Source organism: Balaenoptera ricei, chromosome 19 (genome assembly GCF_028023285.1).
Source record: "Balaenoptera ricei isolate mBalRic1 chromosome 19, mBalRic1.hap2, whole genome shotgun sequence".
NCBI classification, from domain to species: Eukaryota; Metazoa; Chordata; class Mammalia; order Artiodactyla; family Balaenopteridae; genus Balaenoptera; species Balaenoptera ricei.
In genome coordinates, this window is record NC_082657.1 from 6,773,385 (window position 1) to 6,800,435 (window position 27,051).

Here is a 27,051-nt window from a genome sequence, read left to right on the forward strand (position 1 = left end):
TAGGATTGCATGAGAATGGAAAAGTGCCGGTTGATGACGTGCTAAGGACCAACTGAAATTGAGTGGTTCCCTGGTGGTCCTTGCCCCTCCCAGACTTTGGGAAAACAGATTTAACCATCTCATCGTGGGGTGGTTTTCACCATTAGGAGCCCTCCCGTCCTAGAATGTGAGCACTTGGCAGGTAGTGACTGCGCATGCCCAGCCTCTGGCCGGGTGTGTGGCACTGAGCTGAGAAAAGCAACCAACGCTTAGAAACCCAAAACTTTAATCAGAGAACCAACACGCAAACATGAGGGCAGGTGTTTCTACACTGGCCCGCAGAACACAGGTCATTAGTTACATAGATCCTCCACCCCCGCCCCCCCCACGCCCACACACACAATGGCTGCCAACTTTCTACAAGGCCTCTGACCTCTATCTGTGGTGTCAAAACTCTTGGTTGAACATACTTATCAAGTTGAGTTCCCGCCCCTGCCCTGCCCTGCCCCTTAGGTATATATCAGGCCTGTTGCCCAGATACAACAGGTGGGGAGTTGGACGTTTCCGCCATTTGAAAACCAGTACACTCCCCACTGTGGTGTGAACGGTCAGCCAACAAGGTCCCAGTTTCAACGACAAAACCAACCAGCACAACTCAAGGTGCAAGGTTTGAAAATCCTAAGGGCCCAGAGCACAGACTCCTGAACTTTTTTTAGTACCAAAAATATGAAAGAATATTTAAAGTGTCAAGAGTCCAGTGTCTTTGTAAGACTGTGCTTCAGCAAAGAGGTGACTGGGTCACTTAGCAGGTGGGACACAAAAGCTCAGGGCCGAGGAGGTGCCATCAAGAGAGCTGGTGGTGTGGTTCCGTGAGGTGAGACTCAGCTGTAGAACAAGCCTGGCCAAGGTGAGCAGTGAACTTTGGGGCTCCAACAGGAAGGACTGTGTCCTCACCGGGCTCGCCAACAATCGTCGGGGGACTTGCTGTGACATGAGAGAATGTGTATTTTAAGACGTCACTTGGCAATGGAAACGAGGCCATCCATTTCCCTTTGATTCTAGAAGCTTCAAGGCAAGGGCAGGGCTTACCGTATTGGTGTTCCCCACCCTGGAGCCTAGGGAAGCGCCTGGTGAGTGACCAACTTGGACAACTGGTAGAGGAGGAACATTGCAGCAGTCGTTTCTGTGCATCACAGTTTTTGCTACCAAGCACATCTTCTGTATAAATGGTGTGAACCGTGTGGAGACAGCAACATCCAATGCAGCTTTCCTAACTGAATCCAGCTGTTTATGGTATTAACTCTCACGATAAATTGGGTCTCATCATTTAACCAACAACTTTAAATGGGAGGAGATTATAGGAAGGGATGGCATGTGGATATGGGAGGGGGTCCTTTTGAGTGAGAGGTTTGGGAGGTTAGGAGTGGAAAGTTCTTGCCATGCGATGTTAGTTTACGTGTTCTTCTTGGCTTTTTGCGGGTTAAGAAAGTACTAGGACAGGGCTTCCCTGGTGGCACAGTGGCTAAGAATCCGCCTGCTAATGCAAGGGACACAGGTTCGAGCCCTGGTCCAGGAAGATCCCACATGCCGCGGAGCAACTAATCCCGTGCACAACTACTGAGCCTGTGCTCTACAGCCCGCGAGCCACAACTACTGAGCCTGTGTGCCACAACTACTGAAGCCCATGTGCCTAGAGCTGGTGCTCTGCAACAAGAGAAGTCACCGCAATGAGAAGCCTGTGCATCGCAACAAGAAGTAGCCCACACTCGCCGCAACCAGAGAAGAGCCTGTGTGCAGCAACAAAGACCCAACGTAGCCAGATAAATAAATAAATTAAATAATTTTTTAAAAAAAGAAAGAAAGAAAGTACTAGGACAGAGCTGAGAAATGGAGGGAAGAAAAAGGCTAGGCTTTTTTTTTGTTTTGTTTAAGAGCAAAGTACTGGGTTTTTGGATCCAACGAAGCCAAGGATATTTTGGTGGAAAACTTTAAAAATAAAAGCCATGCACATTATTAGTAATAATGTTAACTGCAGTGAAATAAAGATAGAGGGTTGCTTAGTTTTCTCTTCCTTTTAATGTAAAAGAGTATATTTGTTATATCTGATGCACGTTTGTAGCTCACACTTGGTGAGTACTTACTATGTGCTAGGCACTTAGTTCTAAAGTGCTTTACATCTCTTTATCCTCACAACAGCCCTATGAAGTAGGTAGCTATTATTTTGCCCATCTTACAGATGAGGACACTGAAGCCCTGAAAGGTTTCATGACTTTCCCTAGGTCACTTAGGTGGCAGATGGCAGAGCTGGGATTTAACTCAGCAGACTGGCTCCAGTCTACCTCTGACTTCCAAAGCTCCACAGCTTCTCAATGTTTGTGTTTTCACTGTTTTAATGAAACTCATGCGTGCAAATTTTCTAATCAATCTTTATTAATAAAGAGATTTATTACTCTTGGGGGGAGGGGCTTACACTGGGATGGTTTCAACTTTAGGCCTCGGATGAACACATTCTCAGATGTCTGGGATCCGCTGCCACCCAGCAGCCATGGGCAGAATTGCTACCTGTTACTTTGGAGTGTGAACTCACTGATGTCGGCTGAGACCTGAGCAGCAGCACAAGGCTTTCTGACAATGTGGACACTGATGTGGTTTCTCCTTGGTGTGAATTCTCTGATGCTGACTGAGATGGGCTCTAAGGCCAAAGGCTTTCCCACACACATCACAAGCATAAGGCTTCTCCCCAGTGTGAGTTCTCTGATGCTGCATCAGATTTGCTTTCTGGGCAAAGGCTTTCCCACATACGGCACACACATAAGGCTTCTCCCCACTGTGAACTCTCTGATGCTTAGAAAGGCATGAGCTCTGGCTGAAGGCTTTCCCACATTCCTGACAAACATAAGGCTTTTCTCCAGTATGAATCCTCCGGTGTCGGATGAGTGCAGCACCCAGGCTGAAGGTTTTCCCACAGTCGCCACATTTGTAGGGTTTCTCACCTGTGTGAACTCTCTGATGCTTAGAAAAGCACGAGCTCTGGCTGAAGGCTTTCCCGCATTCCTGACAAACGTAAGGCTTTTCTCCAGTGTGAACTCTCTGGTGTCGGATGAGTTGAGCGCCCAGGTTGAAGGTTTTCCCACAGTCACCACATTCATAGGGCTTCTCACCTGTGTGAATTCTCTGATGCTTGGAAAGGCACGAGCTCTGCTGCGATGTTTTCCCACATTCATTTTGCTCAAAGGGCTTCTTTCCTGCCTGAGTTCCCTGATGCTGAACAAGGTGGTTACTGTAGGCAAAGACTTCGTCACACTTGTTAGGTTTAAAGGGCTTCTCTGCAGTATGGATTAACTGATGTTCTGAGAGACATGCACTTTGGCTGAAGGTCATTCCACATTTGTTACATTGAAAGGGGTGCTCACTCTTATGGGTGGACTGATGTTTGGCAAGGGAGGCACTACGAACGAAGGCCTTTCCACAGTCCCCACATTCATACGGCCTCACTCCAGAGTGGATCCTCTGGTGGCGGATGAGCTGTGAACTTTGGCCAAAGGCCTTCCCACACTGGTTACACTCAAAGGGCTTCACCCTGGCGTGAATCCGCTCGTGCTGAGTCAGGTATTTGCTGCAGCTGAAGGTTTTCTCACATTTGTTACACTTAAAGCGCTTATCGCTGACCCTTGGAGGCTCTCTCTGCTCTGGGTTCTCATTCAAGATCTTCCTGCTCTTGTCGAGTCCTTGTTTTTCTCTGGTGTGAATGCTCTGGTGGCAAGTTAGGGTCGAGTGGCAAATAAAGCGCTCACCACACTCCTGACATTCGTAGGGGGTTTCCACAGCATGGATTTTCTGGTGCTGAACAAGGTGTTCGTTGTGGCTGAAGGTCTCCTTGCATTCAGCACAGCTGTAGGGCTTTTCTGTGGCGTGAATGGACAGGTGTCGATTTAGGTGGGAGGGCCGGGTGAAACTCTTGATGCATTTGTGGCACTTGTGGGGCCTGTAGCCCGTGTGAACCCTCTGGTGTTCATTAAGGTGAGTGTTCCGGTAAAAGGCTTTCCCACATTTGTTGCATTTGTAAGGCTTCTCGCCCCTGTGAACCCTCTGGTGGGTCTTTAGGGTCAGGATATGGCAGAAGAGTTTCCCACACTCATCGCACTTATAAGGTTTTTCTCCAGTGTGAACAGACTGGTGTTTGACAAGCAAGGAGCTTCGCCTGAAGGCCTTCCCACACTCCTGACACACAGCGGTCGTTTTTGCAGCATGAATTTTCTGATGTTGGAGGAGGTATTTGTTAAAGTTGAAGATCGCCTTGCATCTGGCACATTCGTAGCGTTTCCGAGTGTGGGTTTTCTGATGCCGGGTGAGATGAAAGGTTTGGCTGAAACTCTCGCCACATTCATTACATTTGTAGGATTTACCACCTGGGGGGGGTTTGTGACGCTCAACAGGCTGTGAGTCGTGACCTGCTGGACCATCACTGTCTTGACTCTTACATGGTTTTTCTTCACTGTGAATGTTCTGATGCCACAGGAGGTGTGTATTCTGACTAGAAGTCTTCCCGCACTTGTTACCCACATAGGACTTGGAGCCTGTGTGAGTCACTGACTGCACAAAAAGGCAAGAACTCTGGTTGACATCTTTCTCATACTCTTGAAGCACAGTGGGGTCCTCCCTAGTGTGAAGAATCCAGTGCTGGATCAGACGGTAGCTCTGGCTGAAGCTCTTCTCACACTGACTACATTTATATGGTTTCTCCCCTCCCTGGATGTTATCCTGCTGGCTCTGGTCTGAGTAGCACCCAAAGTCATTCCCACTTTCCTGAGACTTAGCTGGTGTCAGGCTCCTTTCAGGAAGATCAAGAGTCACAGAACCCGCTCCTGGGAAAAGGAGGGACTTGGGACCAAGGCCTCTCTTGAGTTTGTGGCTCTCGAGTTCATGGCTCTTGCATTCTGTGGGACTTTCCTTGCTGGTAACAATATTGGACTCCAGAAGACTTTCCGGATCTCCGAGCAAACTATCTAACCAGCTCTGGCCTATGCAGGCTTCTTCCAGATGGGAGTTCCAGAGGCCATCCTTGGAAAACATCTCGGTAATCTCCTGGGAGAGTCCTTCTTCCAAGAAGTCCTGTGGCAGAGGAGAGGTCTTGCCCTCAGCGGTGTCTGAAAGAGAGGGCAAGTGCAAATGTCTCCTGTGCCCTGGGGGTTAAAGATGGGAGCTGTACGCTGAGAGCAGACAAAAGGGAGAACAGGTGATGGGTCCTGAGTCAGGCCTATCTGGCAAGGGGATGAAGGAGACGGGGCCAGAGTGGTGATCCAGCTGGAACTGGCATCACAGGAAACAGAGCCCATTTCCAGGAGGATTAAGAGGGAAGCTGGGCAACCTCGAGGGTTCCACAGAGAAGTGGAGGCTCTCAGTGGATATCTCCACCATCACCCCCATCAGCTAAGGCCCACTTCCTAGAGAAGTGCACTCAATGGAAAAGAGGTATAAATGATAACAATGCAATACGATTGTTACCACGTGGTTATCATTGTAACCACATCCAAAGGTGGTTTGCACGTGGTTACACATGCTTGGAACCAGCCTGGATGTTAAGGTGGCAGAAACAGAAATCCACAGTTGCAGGAGCCTGGGCCTACGTGAAAACACCTGTGCGCTCAACGGGAGGCTACAGAAGGTCCATGTTCACAAGCTCACGAGAGGTGAGTGGAGAACAGAGCTCCATGCTGATGGCTGGGGTGCAGGCTGAGACTGAGCCGTGCAGCCTCCACTCCGTGGCCTCTGGTTCAGGGGTCCTTCTCCTCATGTTAACAGCCTAACAATGAGAAAAGCCTCCAGTGCCCCAGGCAGGGCCCTGCCTCTGCTTTTTCCTCCTGGGGATGTCTCGACCAGTGTAACACCTGGGAATCCTCACTGCTTGACTGGATCCCCTGGAGAAACCATGGCCTGGAAGAGGGCAGACCTAAGGCTCTTGGCAGCATTTAGGCCCAGGCTTGAGTTACTAACAGATGGGCCATCTGCTAGGCCCTGTGGACCAGGAAGGAAGGATGGGCCTGAACGAAAGGGGGGTGAAACAGGTAGACAGGGGGTCCACAGTGCTCAAGGGGCACAAGGCAGGAAGGTGGAGAGACCAACTCAGGGAATGTAAGGCCGACCCCTGCTGAGTCTGGAAGGATGTGGAGGGGACAGAGGAAGGGCACCAGGACAACCACGTGCTGAACACAGCGGCAGGTGGAGATAAGGCATGCAGGGTGAGGGTCCTGGACCTAAAGCCAGTGCGAGGCAGAGTGAAGCCCAGAAGCAGGGAATCAAGCTGTCTAGGTAGACAAACTGGGTGGGATGGAGGTCCCAAAGATGGAGGGCCCACAAAGGGCCATGCCCCACGATCCCTCCACCCTCCCGCTCGCTGGGTGCTGGTGGGCCCTCTCTGCCCACTCACCAGGTCCTGTTGACTCTGGGCTTCCTTTCACCAGGGCTGCCAGCTCTTCCCCATCATCTGGATGGGAGGTCAGGTTGGGTCTGGGGGGATCTGAAGGGAGAGAAGAGCACTGTCACCAACCAGATGACAGCAGCATGGAGGGCCATCTGGCCGCTGAGTGGGAAACTCCCGGCTCTCCTGACTATTCAGCACCTTATCCAGCGCACGGCTCCCAAGGGCCAGATGCAGCACTGGGTGACTCCAGGGACGCCTGCCCTACAGGGTTCCCAGTCCAGTGGAGGAGAGGGACCCGGACAGTCACAATCCAGAGTGATCAGAGCTGTGACAACTGGGCCTGGGAACACAAAGGATCTGTAACAGCTCTTGAGGAATGAGCAGAGTGGCCGGGGAGAGGCAGGTACTTCCTCGGCCATCTGCGATTCGTTCATTCACCCATGGACCACACACGGCCAGAGGCCTCCATGGGCCAGGCCCCGTGATGAAGTGTGTTGGGGTCCCAGAGCTCAATCCCACACTCTACCCCCTGCAAACTTCCTCAAGGAAGGGAGCACAGAGTTATAATCCCTGGGGAAATGTGCTACAGTGGGGAGAAAGCCACTGCTAACTTCAAAGATGAGAGGCCATGAGCCCAGCAAGTAGGCTTCATCTTTTAGCTGAAAGAGGGCAAGGAAAGAGATTCTCCCCTACAGCCTCCAGAAGGAACCAGCTGTGCCCACACCTGGATTTCAGCCAAGGCAGACCCACTTCAAACTTCTGACCTCCACGGGGCTTCCCTGGTGGTGCAGTGGTTAAGAATCCGCCTGCCAATGCAGGGGACACAGGTTCGAGCCCTGGTCTGGGAAGATCCCACATGCCACAGAGCAACTAAGCCCGTGCGCCACAGCTACTGAGCCTGCGCTCTAGAGCCCGCAAGGCACAACTACTGAGCCCGCATGCCACAACTACTGAAGCCCACGTGCCTAGAGCCCGTGCTCTGCAACAAGAGAAGCCACTGCAATGAGAAGCCCCCGCACCACAACGAAGAGTAGCCCCGCTCGCTGCAACTAGAGAAAGCCCGTGCTCAGCAATGAAGACCCAACTCAGCCAAAAATAAAATAAATAAAATAAATTAATTAAAAACAACCACAAAAAACAAAAAACTTCTGACCTCCAGAACCATCAGTCAGTGTGTGCTGTTTTCAGCCACGATTGTGGCATCTGCAAGAGCAGCCATAGCAAACGATTACACCACTCATATATATACACACACAAACGTGTGCCAGGGAGTCAAGGGAAACACATTTCTACCATGGATTGTAATTTAAAAATTGCAGACACTGAGATTTGACCTCCCACAAGCTGCTTCTGTAGCACATTGAGCAGTTTGGAGAAAATCTGCCCCAATGCAATAAAATTACATGAAATGATAGTTTTCAGTGTGTAATCCTTCTTTTCCTTTCTAAAAATCTTTTGGAATAAATTATTTTTTCTGCTTTTGGAAAAGAAAGAAGCAAGGAACTTGAGAAGGGGAAATGAGCTGATCAGGATGAGGTGACACGGATGAGGAGCAGCAAGGCTCCACCTAATGTCTCAGCCCTGCCGTTCCCTCCCTGTGTGACACTGCTGTTCACAGCCCAGGGAAAACGGTTAGCACCGCAGGCTGCCTGCTCTCATTGGAAAGGCCTGCTCGCCAGGCTGGCCCTTGGCTGGTGTCTGGGAACCTGGATTTCGGGGGTGGAGGGTTCCAGCCTTCCCTAACCAATAAGAGGGGCTCCCTGTGCCCAAACGCCTGCTTCCCTTCGGGGAGTCTAGGATTTGGGTACGTGGCAGGCAGAGGGTGCCTATGCGACCAGCCCCCGGTAAAGAACCTGGGTGCTGGGTCTCTAATGAGCATCCTCGTAGACATTTCATATGTGTTGGCGCACCTGGTCGCTGGGGGAATTAAGCATGTCCCATGTGACTCCATGGGGTGAGGACTCTGGAAGCTGGCACCGGCCCCCCTGTACTTGGCCCCCCGAGCCTTCCCCTTTTGCTGGCTGTGCTCGCACCCCTTCTCCGTGGTAAGTCATGGCCATGAGTAGGACCATGCGCTGAGTCCCAAGAGTCCTCCTAGTCAATCACCAAATGTCGGGGTGCTCCTGGGGACTCCCACAGAGCTGGGAAGGTGACTTCCCCTCTTTGAACCTCAATTTCAGGAGGATCAAGAAAACAGGGAGTCAGACTTCCTTGCAGGGTGACTGGAAGATGGGAGGAGAGCATTGTAAGCGCTTGGCCAGCACAAAACCCAGCGCCTGACACAGCGGCTCTTGCTGCTCACTCATCTATTCGGTGAGTCCCCATAGCGGGTACTGGCCGTTCCGGACACGCGGGCTCCACCAGGGAGCAGCACGAGTCCCTGTCCGCAGGAAGCTCCCATCCTGGCAGAGGGAGACAGACCACAAAACGAGCGGTCAGAACATGAAGGAGCAGTGGGCAAGCCAGGCAGGGGAAAAGCAGGGAGTGCTCCTGGGGTTGCAGTTTGTCTTAAAAAAGGGAAGCCCCATGGTGGTGCAGTGGTTAAGAATCTGCCTGCCAAAGTGGGATCCCAATGTCGGCTCCTCCCGGACCAGGGATCGAACCTGGTCCGGGAAGATCCCACATGCCACGGAGCAACTGAGCCTGTACGCCACAACTACTGAGCCCGCAAGACACAACTACTGAGCCCACGTGCCACAACTACTGAAGCCCACGCACCTAGAGCCCGTGCTCCACAAGAGAAGTCACCACAATGAGAAGCCTGTGCACGGCAACGAAGAGTAGCCCCCACTCGCCGCAACTAGAGAAAGCCCGCACACAGCAACAAAGTCCCAACGCAGCCAGAAATAAATAAATTTTTTTTTAAGGGAAAAAAAAAAAAAAGGGGGAAGCCCTGAGTCAGGGAGGGGACAGAGGAGAGCAAATGCAAAGATTCCTAAGTGTCAGCTGGAGGAATTCCTCTACCATGATGAAGAGGAAAGGCAGGGGCCGGATCAGGGTTTCTCAACCTGGGCACTACTGCCATTTGGGGTCGGATAATCCCTGCATTCTGGGATATGTGGCAGCACCTCTGCGCTCCACCTACTGGATTCCAGGAGCACACCCACCACTGCCAACTGGTGACAATCAAAAAGGTCGCCAGGCATTGCCAATGTTGCAGAATCGGCCAGCTGAGTACGCTGGTCTGAGGCGCTCAGGAGGCAGGGGCTCATTCCATGGGTGACAAGAGAGCCACGGGTGATCACCGAGCAGGGCAGTGACAGGCCCTTGGGGCTGGGGTGGACACTCACTCAGCAGGAAGAGGTCCTGGTAGTTGTCCAGTGCCGTGTCCCAGAACAGGTGCCCCTGGTCCAGCCCCAGCTGCTCCCAGTCCTCCAAGGTGAAGTCCATGGCTACGTCCTTGAGGGTCGCAAATTCCTGGAATGCAACACACTGTCAGTGATGACTGCAGGGCTGGGGTCAGGGAGGGGCCAACGGCTCACTCAGCACCCCCAGCCCCCCATGCGCCAGGCCTTTGGCAAAAGTCATCTTGTGAGAACCTTCAGATGTAAGAGACTGGGCTTCCCCGTATTTTCTAGGCAAGGACAAGGAGTCTTGAAGAGGAGACGTGAGGTTCCCTCAAGGTCAAAGAGGTGGGTCTCTCTGATCCTGACATCCATCTACCTTGGCTTTTGGTTTTTTCAGTGTTTGTTGAAGATTTTAAGTTTTCTTTTTTTTAATTTATTTTATTTATTTATTTATTTATTATTTATATATTTTTTTTATTTATTTATTTATTTTATTTGGGTCTTCGTTGCTCCACGTGGGCTTTCTCTAGTTGCGGAGAGCAGGGGCTACTCTTCGTTACGGTGTGCAGGCTTCTCATTGCAGTGGCTTCTCTTGTTGCAGAGCACGGGCTCTAGGCGCGCAGGCTTCAGTAGTTGTGACACGGGTTCTAGAGCGCAGGCTCAGTAGTTGCAGCGCGTGGGCTTAGTTGCGCTGCAGCACGTGGGATCTTCCCGGACCAGGGCTTGAACCCGTGTCCCCTGCATTGGCAGGCGGATTCTTAACCACTGCGCCACCAGGTAAGCCCAAGATTTTAAGTTTTTTAAATTAAAAAAAATTTTTTTAAAATTATAGTTGATTTACAATGTTGTGTTAATTTCTGCTGTACAGCAAAGTGACTCAGTTATACATATACATTCTTTTTCACATTCTTTTCCCTTATGGTTTATCACAGGATACTGAATATAGCTCCCTGTAGGGCCTTGTTGTTTATCCATTCTATATAAAATAGTTTGCATCTGCTAATCCCAAACTCCCAACCCTTCCCTCCCCCACCCCCTCCCACTTGGCAACCACAAATCTGTTCTGTGTCTGTGAGCCTGTTTCTGTTTCATTTACTCATTCCACAAACACCTGGAGGAACTTCCCCGGTGGCGCAGTGGATAAGACTCTGCACTCCCAGTGCAGGGGGCCCAGGTTCCATCCCTGGTCAGGGAACTAGATCCCACATGCATGCCACAACTAAGGAGCTGGCAAGCAGCAACTAAGGAGCCCATCTGCCACAACTCAGACCCAGCGCAAACAAATAAATATTAAAATACAAACAAACAAACAAAAAATATCTTGAGGCTTCCTGTGTGCCAGACCGGTGATGGTCCCTGGGGACCCAGAGATAAGTCCCAATCAGTACCTGTCCCCATGGAGCGCCAAGTCTGGTGGGGCTGACAGATATGGTCAGGGACACCCCATCCGGGTGGATTTGTGCTACAGCGGAGGCAGCAGGGGTGATATGGGAGACCAGAGCGGGGAGGAGCTGACGCTACCCAGGGAAGGTGGGGGGAATGAGCTGGGTCTTGAAGGCTGTGGAAGACTCACCAGCCAGAGATGGTGGGCGGGGTATATTCTAGCAGAGGGAGGAGCCTGACCAAAGGCGGGAAGCTGGAAAGTACAGAGTAACATTTTACCACCAGGCCAAGAAGGGAGTACGGCGTGTGTGGGGACACGGAGAAGACAGGGTGGAGGGGGGCAGGACCCAGGTCACGCAGGGATGGGCTCAGAAACCTGGATTTTATCCTATAGGCAATAAGGATTCCTGGAAGGATACTGAGCAGCAGAGCGACAGTGTGAGGGCTTTCCTTTAAGAAGATCGAGTTGGGGGACCTCCCTGGTGGTGCAGTGGTTAAGAATCCACCTGCCAATGCAGGGGATACGGGTTTGAGCCCTGGTCCAGGAAGATCCCACACGCCGCGGAGCAACTAAGCCCGTGCACCACAACTACTGAGCCTGCGCTCTAGAGCCCTTGAGCCACAACTACTGAAGCCTGCGCGCCTAGAGCCCGTGCTCCGCAACAAAGAGAAGCCACCACAATGAGAAGCCCGCGCACCGCATCGAAGAGTAGCCTCCACTCGCTGCAACTAGAGAAAGCCTGCGCACAGCAATGAAGACCCAACGCAGCCAAAAATAAATAATTAATTGATTTTTTAAAAAAAAGATCGAGTTGGGGACCATGATAAGACAGTGAGCCAGAACAAGGCAGGCCAGCTGTGCAGCCTTTGGGGATGATGGGTTAGGATAGGGAGGGACCCTCGACTCACCTCAGCCATAGCCAGTGGGGGCCCAGCAGCCCAGTCCTCCTTTAAGCTCCCCGTCCTGGGAGAAACTGTCCTTTCCTCCTAGGGCTGACTCTGGCCATGCTGGAGGAGCCCCCAAAACGTCCAGAAGCAGGAGGAGGAGTCAGAACATAAGTCTTCCTGCAGGAATCACAACAATTGTATTTATTGAAACCACCCCAGCCCCACGTTTCCCCTGCGCTTCAGAGCCTGCAAGGCCACTTCACAACCCTTCTTAGCACTCACAGTCAGTAAATACAGCCAGTAAATACCCACTTGGGAGAGGTGGAGATTCAGATCTATCACCGTGGCGGAACCTTCTGTCTTGCTCCCCACTGTGTGCACAGTGCCTGGCACACAGTAGGGATTTTTAAAATATTTGTTGACAGAACACATGTGTCTCTAACTGAACCCCTGGGACGATGCTTCTGATATTTCTGATTATCATCTCTAAGACTTGAGTCCAGGTGAGCCTCCAAGACTGTTGATGTTTCTTCAACCTTTTTTTTTAAACCATGACCCACAGTAACACAGACAATATATACCATGACTACTCATTTGCATATATAACTGAACAAAAGCTTCATGAAACAATACTTCATCTTACAAAGTAGGATGGCCTGGGATGTTTACCATTCTGGTTGCTTTTATTTTACTTCATTACAAAAAATTATGGTCACTGCCCCCCGAGTTATTTTCATGACATGAAAATATGCAAAACACTGTACCACTGGTGCGGCCACTGTGTATTTCCTAAGTAGCATATATCTATGGGGTGTCGAAAGCATTCCATATCATGAATCAGCAACGACACAGGTCCACAATTCTTAAGTCTCTGGGGCCAAGTATGCTTTGAATTCAGAAATTTTCAGATTTTAAAAAGATGATCCAGGGACTTCCCTGGCGGTCCAATGGTTAAGACTTCACCTTCCAATGCAGGGGTTGTGGGTTCAATCCCTGGTTGGGGAGCTAAGATCCCACATGCCTCATGGCCAAAAAACCAAAACATAAAACGGAAGCAATATGGTAACAAATTCAATAAAAACTTTAAAAAGTGGTCCACATCAAAAAAAAAAACTCTTAAAAAAAAAAAAAAGGTGATCCACCATATATATGGTGTATTTCATTAGAATCCCAATGCAGTGGGGCGGGGGGAGGATGCTGGCGGGAGCATTTCATAATTGAATACTTTGATATTTCTAGAACAGAGATATCAATATTCACTCTAGGTAGGATAATTAAAAGTAATAGATCACAGCAGTTCTAGTCAGTTGTGGGCACCAAATCCATGGAAGAAAATGTTTGGTTTTCAGAGCATTCTAGATTTTTGTGACTGCAGATAAGGGAATGTGGAAGACCTATAATAAGTGCTAACATTTTACCCAATGAGGATTTCCCTCACGACAGAGGTTAAGCCATGACTTTTTAGTATAATTTGATCCACAGATTTTTAAAATTTTATTTTATTGAAGTAAAGTTGATTTACAATGTTGTGTTAGTTTCTGGTACACAGCAAAGTGATTCAGTTATTTATATATATGTACATACAGTATATGTGTGTATATATATATATTCTTTTTCATATTCTTTTCTATTATGATTTACTACAGGATATTGAATGTAGTTCCCTGTGCTACATAGTAGGACCTTGTTGTTTATCCAGTCTATATATAATAGTTCGCATCTGCTAATCCCAAACTCCCAATGTGTCCCTCCCCCAGCCCCCCTCCCCCTTAACAACCACAAGTCTGTTCCCCATGTCCAATCCACAGATGTTTTATCTGGTCTAAGTTGGCATAGAGTGTTTTGACAGAAAATTCTTTTAAGTAATCCCAAACTTAAAAGCTGGGAGATTTCACCTAAAAATTTGATTTCCAGCTTCTGAAAAATCCTAGGATTTGGCCACATGGGGTCTGCATTCCCACGAAGCTAGTTTGTTGGAGGCTGTTTAGAGCTACCCCCGCACCCCGCTTTAGATGGGGTGAGCCCTCCCAGATGCCCCACAGCCCTCACCCAGACCTCTTCTCTCCTTTTCCTTATCTGCCTGACGCTCATAGACATCTGAGTTTGAGAACTCTACGTACAGTTTCCAGATCCCGTTCTGTCCACATCTCATACACTCTCAGCCCTGGGAGGGAAGAAACTGGAGCCCTGATGCAAAGCTCAAGGTCACCCAGCCTGTCATAATAACTTGAGACAAATGGGACTGGAAAGCCTTAGGCCCTGAGTCAGGGAGTCTTGCCTCTTCCTGGTGTGGGACCATGGCCAGATCATTCACCCTTTCTGTGCCTGTTTCTACATGTACAAAATGGGGCAGATACAACTCATCCACAATCTCTTGTCTACAATTCTGAAAACGTAAGGCTCTGAAAACCAGAACTTTATTCAAAAATTGGCAGCCAAACTGAACCCGAATTGCCACAGGCTATGTATACTCTTTATTCCCCTCCAGTGTGAATATTCATGCCTTTTCCGGCAGAAATACTCGATTTCCAAGAATTGCCCCAGATCTCGCTTGGGGGTGTTGCCTAATTATGAAACATGCACCCTATTAACTCTCTAAATTCTGAAAAATTCTGATTCCCGAGATGATCCTGGTGGCTGCGGAGCTGACAAGAGAAAATGCGAGGACAGAGCGGCGTCTGGCACACAGAAAACGCCCAAATAAATGGTAAATATCTTGACTTTCTAAGGAACTCCCATTCATTCATCCCTCAAGATCCGACCCAGCTCTGCCAAAGACTTCAGGCAACTCACCCCCTCCTTCAGCCTCAGTTTGCTCACCCAAGAATAAAATAAAATAGAATCGATCCTCTCAGGGCTGCTGGTGAGAGATGGAAACCACTTCAGCAAGATCCTGGCTCGTAACTCCGAACAAGGACTAAAGACTCCACCTAGATACCCACAGCCCAAGGCGACTCGCCCAGTGCCGAAGTCGCCCCAAAAGCATTCCGTCACCTCTCGTCTTCAGCGATCCCAGCCCCGGCGTCTCCTCACCTCGAGACTGCGGTCAGCCGGGTTAAAAGACTCGACCCCAAACGGGTGGGAGCGGAAGACCCAACTCCTCTGACACGCGCCTCCCCGCAGCCACTTCCGGTGCCGGGAGAATCTCTTCAGAGCTACTCCCCACCCAGGAGCCTCCGCGCCAGCCCCAGGACCCTGTTTCCCAGAGAGTTATGCGGACGCCTTATCTTGTCTTCCCATCTCCACCCGCTTCTTCGTCCTTAGAGGCCCCGCTGAGCACACTGCGAAATAAGAGTAGAAAGAGACTCGGCATCAGGTGGCATCTGGGTATTTAGTTCATCCCTCCTTACGATTGGCTCCACGTTGGCATATGCGCAGTAGAACCAGGAAGCGTTCCACAGAAAGTGGAATGGGGTTGGGCGATGAGGGAATAATCCCTCCCCCAGCCCTGAGTCAGAGGGCTGGTCTGCCGCGAAGGTGCCTGGGAAATGGAGTTCTCAGGCAGGCACAGCCCGCGGGCAGTCCGGAGGTCTGTGTAGGCTGCGCCGGCGCAGTCCTCCCGCGAGGGAGAGGATGCGCGCGCAGCGCCCTCCGCCCAAGCGGAAGTTTTCGCAGGGCAACTGAGAAGGTGAGTCCCAGTTCCCCTGGAGGGTCCGAGAGTTTAGCTGTAAGTATGTGCTTCCGCACTACGCTCACCAAATCTAGAGGTGAGGGGAAGGAGAAGCGGAGCAGGGAGAGGTCTCCTGATACTCTAGCCAGAGTTCCGTCGTGGTGCCTGTGACGTCAACGCGACTTTTTGTGGGAGGCGGAGCCCCTGGGAGCGGGGGTCGGGGGTCGGGATGAGAGAAGCTTCTGGTCTCCGAAATAACCTGACGGCTTCAAGTGTCCCCAGCTTCTTCGGGCTCTTGGTGACAGGCGTAGCTACGACGGAGACGGGCGGAGCTAATGGGGAGTTCGACAGACGCCCCGCCGTGGTACTATGTCATCCCTGGTTTCCGCGGAGGACGGGGCCGAGGCGAATCCCGTCACCTAGATGATTAGCCCTCCTGCCCTAAGTTAGAGTATAATCTTTAGCTCTTCCAGGAAGGGCACAGTATTTAACACATAGCAGATATTGAGTAAATGTTTGTTGAGTAAATAAAGAAAATGGGTGAATGAATGATAAAGACTGGCCTGAGTGTTGGAGCTTTGGCTTTGAGTCCTGAGCTAGCCATATGACCTTGGACCGGTGACTTCAACACTGAGACTCCCTTCTTTCTTCCATACATATTTATTGAGAGTTTAGTATAGCTCTACTTCCACGTGACGTATTAAACAGTTGCTTGCTTATTTGATTATTAAACTTGCCTTCCCCCCACTAGAATGAGCTTTGTCGGTCAGGAGCCTTGTTTGTTTCCTTTGCTGCTGTATCCCCAGTAGCAGGCACATATTAGGAGTTCAGTGAATAATTATTGAGCGAATGAATGAATGAACAAACTTAGGACATGTTGGCTACATAGCCAATGCTCAGTAAACATTAACCATTATCTTTTTAAAAAATAAATATTTATTTATTTATTTGCCTGCGTTGGGTCTTCGTTGCTGCGCTCAGGCTTTCTCTAGTTGTGGCGAGCAGGGGCTGGCTACTCTTCTTTGCGGTGCGCGGGCTTCTCATTGGGTGGCTTCTCTTGTTGCGGAGCAGAGGCTCTAGGCGCGCGGGCTTCAGTAGTTGTGGCACGTGGGCTCAGTAGTCGTGGCTTGTGGGCTCTAGAGCACAGTCTCAGTAGTTGCAGCACATGGGCTTAGTTGCTCCGTGGCATGTGGGATCTTCCCGGATCAGGGCTCGAACCCATGTCCCCTGCATTGGCAGGCGGATTCTTAACCACTGCGCCACCAGGGAAGTCCCAACCGTTATCTTTTACTTACATGTGCAGCAAACCTGAGTCAGCCTCTCCATCTCTTTTCACTTACAGGACACAGTTAAGATGGAGTTTCCAGCCCAGTGAGTCTGAGGGCCAGACCGTGACCCCATAAAGGTACCATCCCCTGGGGCATATGCCCCTTAAGTCCTATTCCCCACCAACGGCCTGCTCCTGCTCCATTTCCTGTGTGTTACTGCTCGCAGACTTCACTCCCAGGAGAAAGGTTATCAGCGGCGTGGCAGTGGTCCAGGCACTTGCCCATTCCTAGAGGCCGTCTTTATCCAACGGCACTTGGCACCTGGGGAAATTCCACTGAAACTGCCTCAAATTTTCAAACTTTTATTTACATAAGTAACCTAGCACAGTCTTAAGTGTATTAGTCAGACTAGGCTAGACCATGCTGCAGTAACAATGACCCCCAAATCTCAGTAGCTTAACCCAGAGAACAGTTTCTCACTCATACAAGATCTGGAGCAACTCTCCAGGGTAGCTGTCCTCTAGACAGTTTTTTGTTTTGTTTTGTTTTGTTTTGTTTATTCTATTTTAGAAAGTTACTACTTGTTAAAAAAAACACCCACCTGAGGAAAAGTTTGGATATAGAAACCAAACAGATCAGGATTTGACTTTTGATTCTGCCTTTTCCTGTTTGTAAAATGTCCTGCAAGCCATTGAATTTCTTTGCATTTCCTCATATGTAAAATAAGGGTAATAATAAAGAATTGCAGAACTTTTGTACTGATTAGAAATAATATGTGTTAGAAGGTAGACATTGATGAAGTGCCGGTTACGTAACTAGATCATGAACTGCCAGGTGTGGAGGCTAATGGAGATTCCTATTTGACTGGGGCTATCACAGTTCGCCCAATTATCCCATGGTAATTACTATTAGCACCGCTTATCATTCTCAAATCCTTTGAGTTGGATGATAAATTACATGATGGCCTATTATAAGCCATGCTAAGGACTTTGGACTTTGTGCCAAAACTGGTAGGATGATACTGAGGGTGAAGAGTGTGCCCCGGGGTAGTACGGCTTCTGAAATTTTCACCGACCACAGGGAATGTCTGCATATGTAGTTAGGTGTGCCTGTTTCAAGAGTAAACAGTGGTACAAACCTAGAAGAAAGAGACTCAAATGGTCTAAGGAAGCACTGAAAGATGAGTCTGGTGATGAAGGGAGACAGGTATGAAGTGAGGCCACCATGGAGCTGAGCTTTGTACAGCTGCCTGCCTCTCTTCTGTTGCTGATTTGTTTGCTTTTTAAATTTCAGTACTGACAAGTATAAAACTGTTTGAATATTCCCAAGAATTCAGATTAAATTGGATTCACTAGCTAATACAGTGTTATTATTAGGGACTGAATCATTCACTCTGAAACCATTATCTGATGCATTTCAGAAATAAACATTTAGTAGATGTGCCACTTTTCCTGTTTTTATTTGCTGGATGAATTTCAAACTTCAAAAGGTCCTATTGCATGTGAAATAGAGGGCAGGATCATTCCTATGCACATAGGCAGACAAGAAAGGGCATCCCCAGGTAAAGATTTATTTCCTCTTTGATTTCTTCAGTGATCTCTTGGTTATTTAGTAACGTATTGTTTAGCCTCCATGTGTTTGTCTTTTTTACGTTTTTTTCCCTGTAATTCATTTCTAATCTCATAGCGTTGTGGTCAGAAAAGTTGCTTGATATGATTTCAGTTTTCTTAAATTTACTGAGGCTTGATTTGTGACCCAAGATGTGATCTATCCTGGAGAATGTTCCGTGCGCACTTGAGAAGAACGTGTAATCTGCTGTTTTTGGATGGAATGTCCTATATATATCAATTAAATCTATCTGGTCTATTGTGTCATTTAAAGCTTCTGTTTCCTTATTTATTTTCATTTTGGATGATCTGTCCATTGGTGTAAGTGAGGTGTTAAAGTCCCCCACTATTATTGTGTTACTGTCGATTTCCTCTTTTATAGCTGTTAGCAGTTGCCTTATGTATTGAGGTGCTCCTATGTTGGGTGCATATATATTTATAATTGTTATATCTTCTTCTTGGATTGATCCCTGGATCATTATGTAGTGTCCTTCCTTGTCTCTTGTAACATTCTTTAGTTTAAAGTCTATTTTATCTGATATGAGTATAGCTACTCCAGCTTTCTTTTGATTTCCATTTGCATGGAATATCTCTTTCCATCCCCTCACTTTCAGTCTGTATGTGTCCCTAGGTCTAAAGTGGGTCTCTTGTAGGCAGCATATATATGGGTCTTGTTTTTGTATCCATTCAGCCAGTCTATGTCTTTTGGTTGGGGCATTTAATCCATTCACGTTTAAGGTAATTATCGATATGTATGTTCCTATGACCATTTTCTTAATTGTTTTGGGTTTGTTTTTGTAGGTCCTTTTCTTCTCTTGTGTTTCCCACTTAGAGAAGTTCCTTTAGCATTTGTTGTAGAGCTGGTTTGGTAGTGCTGAATTCTCTTAGCTTTTGCTTGTCTGTAAAGCTTTTGATTTCTCCATCAAATCTAAATGAGATCCTTGCCGGGTAGAGTAATCTTGGTTGTAGGTTCTTCCCTTTCATCACTTTAAGTATATCATGCCACTCCCTTCTGGCTTGCAGAGTTTCTGCTGAGAAATCAGCTGTTAACCTTATGGGAGTTCCCTTGTATGTTATTTGTCATTTTTCCCTTGCTGCTTTCAATAATTTTTCTTTGTCCTTAATTTTTGCCACTTTGATTACTATGTGTCTCGGCGTGTTTCTCCTTGGGTTTATTCTGTATGGGACTCTCTGCGCTTCCTGGACTTGGGTGGCTATTTCCTTTCCCATGTTAGGGAAGTTTTCGACTATAATCTCTTCAAATATTTTCTCTGGTCCTTTCTCTCTCTCTTCTCCTTCTGGGACCCCTATAATGCGAATGTTGTTGCGTTTAATGTTGTCCCAGAGGTCTCTTAGGCTGTCTTCAATTCTTTTCATTCTTTTTTCTTTAGTCTGTTCCGCAGCAGTGAATTCCACCATTCTGTCTTCCAGGTCACTTATCCGTTCTTCTGCCTCAGTTATTCTGCTATTGATTCCTTCTAGTGTAGTTTTCATTTCAGTTATTGTATTGGTCATCTCTGTTTGTTTGTTCTTTAATTCTTCTAGGTCTTTGTTAATCATTTCTTGCATCTTCTCAATCTTTGCCTCCATTCTTATTCCGAGGTCCTGGATCATCTTCACTATCATTATTCTGAATTCTTTTTCTGGAAGGTTGCCTATCTCCACTTCATTTAGTTGTTTTTCTGGGGTTTTTTCTTGTTCCTTCATCTGGTACATAGCCCTCTGCCTTTTCATCTTGTCTATCTTTCTGTAACTGTGGTTTTTGGTCCACAGGCTGCAGGATTGTAGTTTTTCTTGCTTCTGCTGTCTGCCCTCTGGTGGTTGAGGCTATCTAAGAGGCTTGATGGGAGGCTCTGGTGGTGGGTAGAGCTGACTGTTCTCTAGACAGTTTTGATCTTGTGGCTGTAACATCACACAAGGGTTTCTGGTTTGTCATGGCCTGAAGGGAGAAGTGATGGTGACTCTTCTAACTTAAAAAAATGCTCACCAGTATTTATATCTTTGAAAAGCTAGAGATGTCCGTTTAAGTGTTATTACCAGGAGAGCAAATGATTAAGTCTCACGACCGATCAGGATTACAACCTTAGAGGCTAAAGAACACTTGGCGACAGTTTTGAAATCATATGTCTTACACAACTTGTGTAAAATAACAGAAGGGCAGTTTTATGCCACAGCATGGTTTGTGCTCTTCTGCAGGCCAAGGGGAAGAGAACCCTTTTCTCCTCTGGTTGAGATTTCTTTCATGGGCTGTTTGGACGGCCTGTGTGTTTCAAGGGCAAGCACTGGAATTCCATGAGTTAGCACCAAGAGGAAATGGAGAGACCTGAGAGGCTCAGAACTTAGGATGTGGAAAGAGAAAAGGGAGGAATAGAACCATTAACAAATGGAAGATGATAAGTGGGATACAGGGCATGATAGGGTAATAACAACCACTAACATAAAAGGCTTTCTGTGGGCCGGGCCCCTGTTCTTAGCAATTGATAGAAATGTATTGCATTTAGGCCACCAGCCACTCTGTCAGACAGGAATTGTTAAAAGCCCCGTTTTACCATTGGGCAGACTGAAGCATAGAGAGGTTAAGTAACATGCCCAGCAAGGAGCACATCTGGAGTTCAAATCCAGGCAGCCTGGGACCAGAGCCTGTAATTTTAAGGACTCTACTGTTTGCAGTCGCAACAGAAACCAGTCTTTACAGTGAATAAAGGAAAAGGTTTTAATTAGACTGAGCCAGACACAGAAAGATAAATATGGCATGATCTCACATATATGTGGAATCTAAAAAAAAAGTGTCAAACTCATAGTAGCAGTGAGTGGAGCGGTGCTTACCAGAGGCTGTGGGGGAAAAGAGATATTGATCAAAGGGTATAAACTTCCCATTATAAGATGAATAAATTCTGGAGACCTAATGTATAGCATGGCAGCTATAGTAAATAATAACTAATTGTATACTTGAAATTTGCTGAGAGAGTAGATCTCAAGTGTCCTTACCACACACACACACACACACACACACACAAATTGGAACTATAAGAGGTGATGGATATGTTAATTAGTTTGATTGTGGTGATAGTTTCATAATGTATACTGTTAACCAGACTTTCAGAAACGGAGACTGACTGAAATAAAGAGGCATTCATTTGGGGTTTGTTGGGACTGCAGCCCAGGAGGCCCAGATTCAAGAAGTACTTGAGGGCATCCTAATAAAGAAATAACATATATACGTATTACAATTAAAAAAAAAAGAAGAAGAAGAAGCAACTTGAATTGTGTTCCACTGGACTACAAATGAAGGAAGCTTCCAAAGGCAAAAACTGCAAAGCCACAATTAGTTACATTAGTTGTTTATCAAAAATTATAATTAGATGATACAGCCACTATGGAGAACAGCATGGAGGTTCCTTAAAAAACTAAAAACAGAACTACCATATGACCCAGCAATCCGCTACTGGGCATATACCCTGAGAAAACCATAATTCAAAAAGAGTCATGTACCACAATGTTCATTGCAGCACTATTTACAATAGCCAGGATATGGAAGCAACCTAAGTGTCCATCGACAGTTGAATGGATAAAGAAGATGTGGCACGTATATGCAATGGAATATTACTCGGCCATAAAAAGAAACAAAATTGAGTTATTTGTAGTGAGGTGGATGGACCTAGAGTCTGTCATACAGAGTGAAGTAAGTCAGAAAGAGAAAAATAAATACCGTCTGCTAACGCATATGTATGGAATCTAAAAAAAAAAGGTTCTGAAGGGGCAGGACAGGAATAAAGATGCAGACGTAGAGAATGAAATTGAGGACACGGGGAGTGGGAAGGGTAAGCTGGGACGAAGAGAGTGGCATGGACATATATATATACACTACCAAATGTAAAATAGATAGGTAGTGGAAAGCAGCCGCATAGCACAGGGATATCAGCTTTGTGATCACCTAGAGGGGTGGGATAAGGAGGGTGGGAGGGAGACGCAAGAGGGAAGAGATACGGGGATATATGTATATGTATAGCTGATTCACTTTGTTATAAAGCAGAAACTAACACACCATTGTAAAGCAATTATACTCCAATAAAGATGTTAAAAAAAAATCAAGCTGGCAAGAAGTAGGGTGTTTGTTAAGCAAGGATTGGTTGGGGTCAGAATGGTTGCATCTTTACAAGGGGGAACAACCCTGAGACACAAGGTTCCAGGTAGCAGATGTTGTTTTAAAAATGGTGGGTGTCCTTGGGTTAGGTCTAGTTCACAGAAAGTTCAAGTTCTCAGTGTTGCAGGGAAGTCCTGAGACCAGATCCTCAATGGCTGCCCAGTTCCATTTTTGTATGTCTGAACTGTGATCACTCCATTATAATTTTAATTTGTCATATACACATATATGGCAAATTAGAATTATTTATATATATATATATATATATACACACACATATATAGACAAGTTGTACACTTTAAATATAGACAGTTGTTAATTGTCAAAGATAAATAAAAGTAAAAAGAAAAGAACTTTGTCTTGCAAGGCAAAATGAAGTCACGAGCACAAGTTTATTTTGACTTCGATTTTGATATCCCAGCTTATAACTGGGACTGTACACTGAATCTTAGAATAAAAAACAAATAAAATAATTTTGCTTTTTTCTTTCGCTATTTAAAATATATTCATTGGAAATGCCTATTGCACTGTCATCCCTGTTGAGCTTCTCTGCTTCATTTATGAACTAGTTTCATCCTGCTCTTATGGGCTAAGTTGTATCCCTCAAAAATTCATATTTTTAGGAAACCCTAACCCTGAGTATCTCAGAATGCGTCTGTATTTGGAGATAGGGCCTTTAAAGAGGTAATTAAAGCGAGGTCTTTAGGGTGGGCCTGCTGTGGTCTGAACGTTTGTGTCCCCCCCAAAATTCATACGTTGAAATGAAATGCCCAATGTGATGGTATTAGGAGGTGGGGCCTTTGGGAAGTGGGTAGGTCGTAAGGGTGGAGCTCTCATGAATGGGATTAGTGCCCTTATAAAAGAGACCCAGAGAGCTCCCCAGCCCCTTCCTCCATGTGGGGACACAGGGTGAAGTTGTCAGTCTGTAGCCCAGAAGAGGGCCTTTACCAGAACTCAGCCACAGTGGCACCTTGATCTTGGACATCCCGGTCTCCAGAACTGTGAGAAATAAATTTCTGTTGATTGTAAGCCACCCAGTAGTCTGTGATATTTTATTATAGCCACTCAAACAGACTACGATGGGCCCTAATCCAATAAGAAGAGGGGATTAGAACACAGACCGAGGGACAACCGTGTGAGGACACAGTGAGAAGGCAGCCATCTGCAAGTCAAGGAGAGAGGCCTCAGAAGAAGCCAAACTTGCTGATACCCCGATCTCGGACTTCTAGCCTCCAAAATTGTGAGAAAATAAATTCCTGTTGTTTAAGCCACCTAGTCTGTGGTATTGAGTTGTGGCTGCCCAAGCAAATGAATACACCTGCTGTATCCTCATTTGTTGTAGGTCTATGTGTGATTTTGCCTTTGATTTTTTAAAGTATTAGGAAGTATTCCAGAAATACACAAGGCTTAGAGGATAATGTAGTCAACACCCGTTATCCCTCTAAGTTAGTCAGGATAGGGTAGGATGTGCTGCAGTAACAAGTAAACCCTGAAATCTTAGTGGCTTAATACAACGTTAAGTTTATTTGCCCATCATGAGATTGCGACGTGGACCAGGCAGCCCTGCTTCATCTTGTACCTATGCCATCTGGAGTATGGACCATCTGGGCCATCCCTGCAGAGGACGGGTGGACAGAGGAGGTACTCAGGCTCTTAACTGCCTCAGCCGGGAAGTGACTTCCATTCACACCCTATTGGCCAGAAGTAGCCAAAACTAGTGGCCCCAATCTCACTGCAAAGGATCCTGGGAAGTGAAGGGGAGGATGTGGATATCTGGTGAGCACTAACGGTCTCTACCTTCCCCATAATGTGGTTCAAGAAATGAGCATCACAATTACAGTTGAAGACCCTCAGTGCTTCCGTGATTGGAGCAGTTCTGCAGAACTTTTATTGACCTCAAGGCATTCTCATATCTTTTGTGAGCTCTGCAGTTTCATTCTGCATTTGTTCTGCTTTGTACCTTCCCTGGGCCATTAGGGAGAGACAGGTGGCTAGAGGCTGGACACGGGCCGAGAACTCATTTTATTTTATTTTTTTCCCCTTGGCCACGCCATGCGGCATGCGGGATCTTAGTTCCCTGACCAGGGATCAGACCCGCGCCCTCTGCAGTGGAAGTGCAGAGTCTTAACCTCTGGACTGCCAGAAAGTCCCTGAGAACTCATTTTACAAGTGGCCACTTTCTGGGACTTCCCTGGCGGTCCAGTGGTTAGGATGCTGCACTTCCACTGCATGGGGCACGGGTTCGATCCCTGGCCAGGGAACTAAGATCCCACATGCCGTGTGGTGCAGCCAAAAAAGAAAAAAAAAGAAGTGACCACTTTCTGAGAGACGGTATTCCAGGTATGCTAACTTTTCTTCTTTCTGTAATCTCATCATCGTGGGGAACTCAGGTGACTACTCATCGGCAGTGGATTAAGTTTTTCTTTCAGCTTCCTGTCCCCCCACCCCACTTCTGTTTTCTAGCATGGTCTTCTGTCCAGACTGTGGCAAAGGTGTTGAAGCAACTTTCAAATTCTGCCCCTACTGCGGAAAACCTTTGCCTACAGAGGAGCATGAGGGGTCCCAGACCTTTGTCAAGCCGTCTCTGTCATCCTCCCAAGGTAAGAACCAGGGCTTTATGCGTCTCCCTTTAGGAGGGGTGATGTGTGTGCGTTTGGGAAGGAAGGACAGACACCTTTGCAGTCTGCCTGACCCTGCGTGGATACCGGAGAAGCCCAGAGCTCAGGCTCTCCCTATACAGAGTTTCTTGGCGTTTTATCGGGCTCCTGGCTCTGAAGTTGACAACTCATGCATTTCTGTCTCCAGCTTGGACTCCTCCCCTGAAATCTACATTCATATATATCAGACTGCCTGCTTGACATCTATTTGATGTCCCTTAAGTGTCTCCGCAAGCCCAGAACTAAGCTCCTGATATGACTGCCACCCCCCACCTGCCCCTTCCACAGACTATCCCATCGAGGTAACAGCAGTTCAGCTTATTCAGTTTCTCAGACCATGGAGTCATCCTCAAGTCCTCTTTCTCTCCCACCCCATGACTGCAGCCCTCCAGCAGATCTCATCAGCTCTCCCTTTAAAAGTCAATGCCGAGGACTTCCCTGATGGCACAGTGGTTAAGAATCCACCTGCCAATGCAGGGGACACAGGTTCGATCCCTGGTCCGGGAAGATCCCACATGCCGCGGAGCAACTAAGCCCGTGTGTCACAACTACTGAGCCTGCGCTCTAGAGCCCACAAGCCACAACTACTGAGCCCATGTGCCACAACTACTGAAGCCTGTGCGCCTAGAGCCCCTGCACCACAATGAATGGTAGCCCCCACTCGCCTCAACTAGAGAAAGCCTGTGAGCAGCAACGAAGACCCAATGCAGCCAAAAATAAATAAATAAATAAATTTATTTATTTAAAAAAAACTCAATGCCGAATCGGACCACTTCCTGCCACCGCCCTGATCCATCTCACCCTCACCTCACTGATATTGTAGAAGCTTTCTTCCCATGGTCTCCCTGCTGCTGCTCTGTTCCCTACAGCTCTCTTCAAGTGGCAACCTGATGGACCCTGTTAAAACAAAGTCAGACCCTGTCATTCCCCTGCTCACCACCTTCCCAGGTTAAGCCTGACATGATCAGCTCCCTGTTGTCTCTCAGAGCTCATCTCCTAACCCTGGACCTCTAAGCTGTTGCACTTGCTGTTCTCTCTCTCTGGGTGGTTCTTCCCTCATCTGGTGCATGACCCCCTCTCTCACTTTCTTCAGGTCTTTATGCAATTGTTGCCTGCCCAGAGAGGCCTTCCCTGACACCTCTAATTAAATTGCATCCTCCTACATGTGACAGCCCCTGTCCCCTGCCCCTGCTTTATCTTGCCTTTCGGTACTTGTAAGTATCAACTGTATTAAATGTATTATTTTACTCATTTATATTTTAAATAAATTTATTTATTTTATTTTATTTTTGGCTGTGTTGGGTCTTCACTGCTGCACGCGGGCTTTTCTCTGGTTGAGGCGAGCAGGGGCTACTCTTTGTTGCCATGAGCAGGCTTCTCATTGCCGTGGCTTCTCTTGTTGCAGAGCATGGGCTCTAGAGCACAGTCTCAGTAGTTGTGGCACAGGGGCTTAGTTGCTCCGCGTCATGTGGGATCTTCCCGGATCAGGGCTCGAACCCGTGTCCCCTGCATTGGAAGGCAGATTCTTAACCGCTACGCCACCAGGGAAGCCCTACTCATTTATATTGCTCCTCATCTTTAAGCTCTGTAAGGATAGGAGTTTATCGTGGTTTGTAAGCTCTGTTGATTGTGGTTTGTAACCTGTTGTTTGCACAGCATCCAGGACTGTGCCTGACACAGAGTTGGGTGCTGAGAAATCTTATTGATTGGTTGACTGAATGAATGAAATATCAGCAGTAGGTCCCGGCCAATGGAAAGCCCAAGCACAGATCCTACATTGGTAAATCGAAGTGGATTTGCTTATCTG

At 47.5% G+C, this 27,051-nt stretch overlaps 2 protein-coding genes across 13 annotated transcripts in view; one reads left to right on the plus strand and one right to left on the minus strand.

Moving 5' to 3' along the window:
* The window catches only part of VRK3 (VRK serine/threonine kinase 3), a 66,370-nt gene that overhangs the window by 4,711 nt on the left and 34,608 nt on the right, over positions 1 to 27,051 (plus strand). For 2 of the 8 annotated variants that reach the window (XM_059904110.1, XM_059904118.1), the window contains exons 1-3: positions 15,455 to 15,586; positions 16,911 to 16,973; positions 25,051 to 25,187. In XM_059904110.1, coding sequence (XP_059760093.1) covers positions 25,052 to 25,187 — 136 coding nt within the window. In that variant the 5' untranslated portion in view covers positions 15,455 to 15,586; positions 16,911 to 16,973; position 25,051. Of the gene's footprint in view, positions 1 to 14,582; positions 14,666 to 15,453; positions 15,626 to 16,910; positions 16,974 to 25,050; positions 25,188 to 27,051 lie in introns of those variants that run through there. The other 6 variants (XM_059904115.1, XM_059904116.1, XM_059904112.1 and 3 more) reach the window with 5 other exon arrangements.
* ZNF473 (zinc finger protein 473) lies at positions 2,388 to 15,295 on the minus strand. Of its 5 annotated transcripts, none has more exons than XM_059904100.1 (5): positions 14,992 to 15,295; positions 11,980 to 12,135; positions 9,691 to 9,817; positions 6,407 to 6,496; positions 2,388 to 5,126 (listed from the first exon to the last, which is right to left on the minus strand). In XM_059904100.1, the coding sequence occupies exons 2-5, from the start codon at positions 11,986 to 11,988 to the stop codon at positions 2,563 to 2,565; spliced, it is 2,790 nt and encodes a 929-aa protein (XP_059760083.1). In that variant the 5' UTR covers positions 11,989 to 12,135; positions 14,992 to 15,295; the 3' UTR covers positions 2,388 to 2,562. The 5 variants fall into 5 exon arrangements, with proteins under 5 accessions (XP_059760083.1, XP_059760084.1, XP_059760085.1 ...); XM_059904101.1 differs by having other exon boundaries at positions 14,953 to 15,295; XM_059904102.1 differs by having other exon boundaries at positions 14,779 to 15,295.

What these genes read in the sequence shown, in the direction of transcription:
- ZNF473 (XM_059904100.1), bottom strand. An exon ending in CCAGGACCTCTTCCTGCTGA is followed by an intron (nt 6,497 to 9,690) that starts GTGAGTGTCCAC and finishes CTCTCCCTTCAG; the next exon opens with ATCCCCCCAGACCCAACCTG. An exon ending in CCCAGAGTCAACAGGACCTG is followed by an intron (nt 5,127 to 6,406) that starts GTGAGTGGGCAG and finishes CCTCTCTTTCAG; the next exon opens with ACACCGCTGAGGGCAAGACC.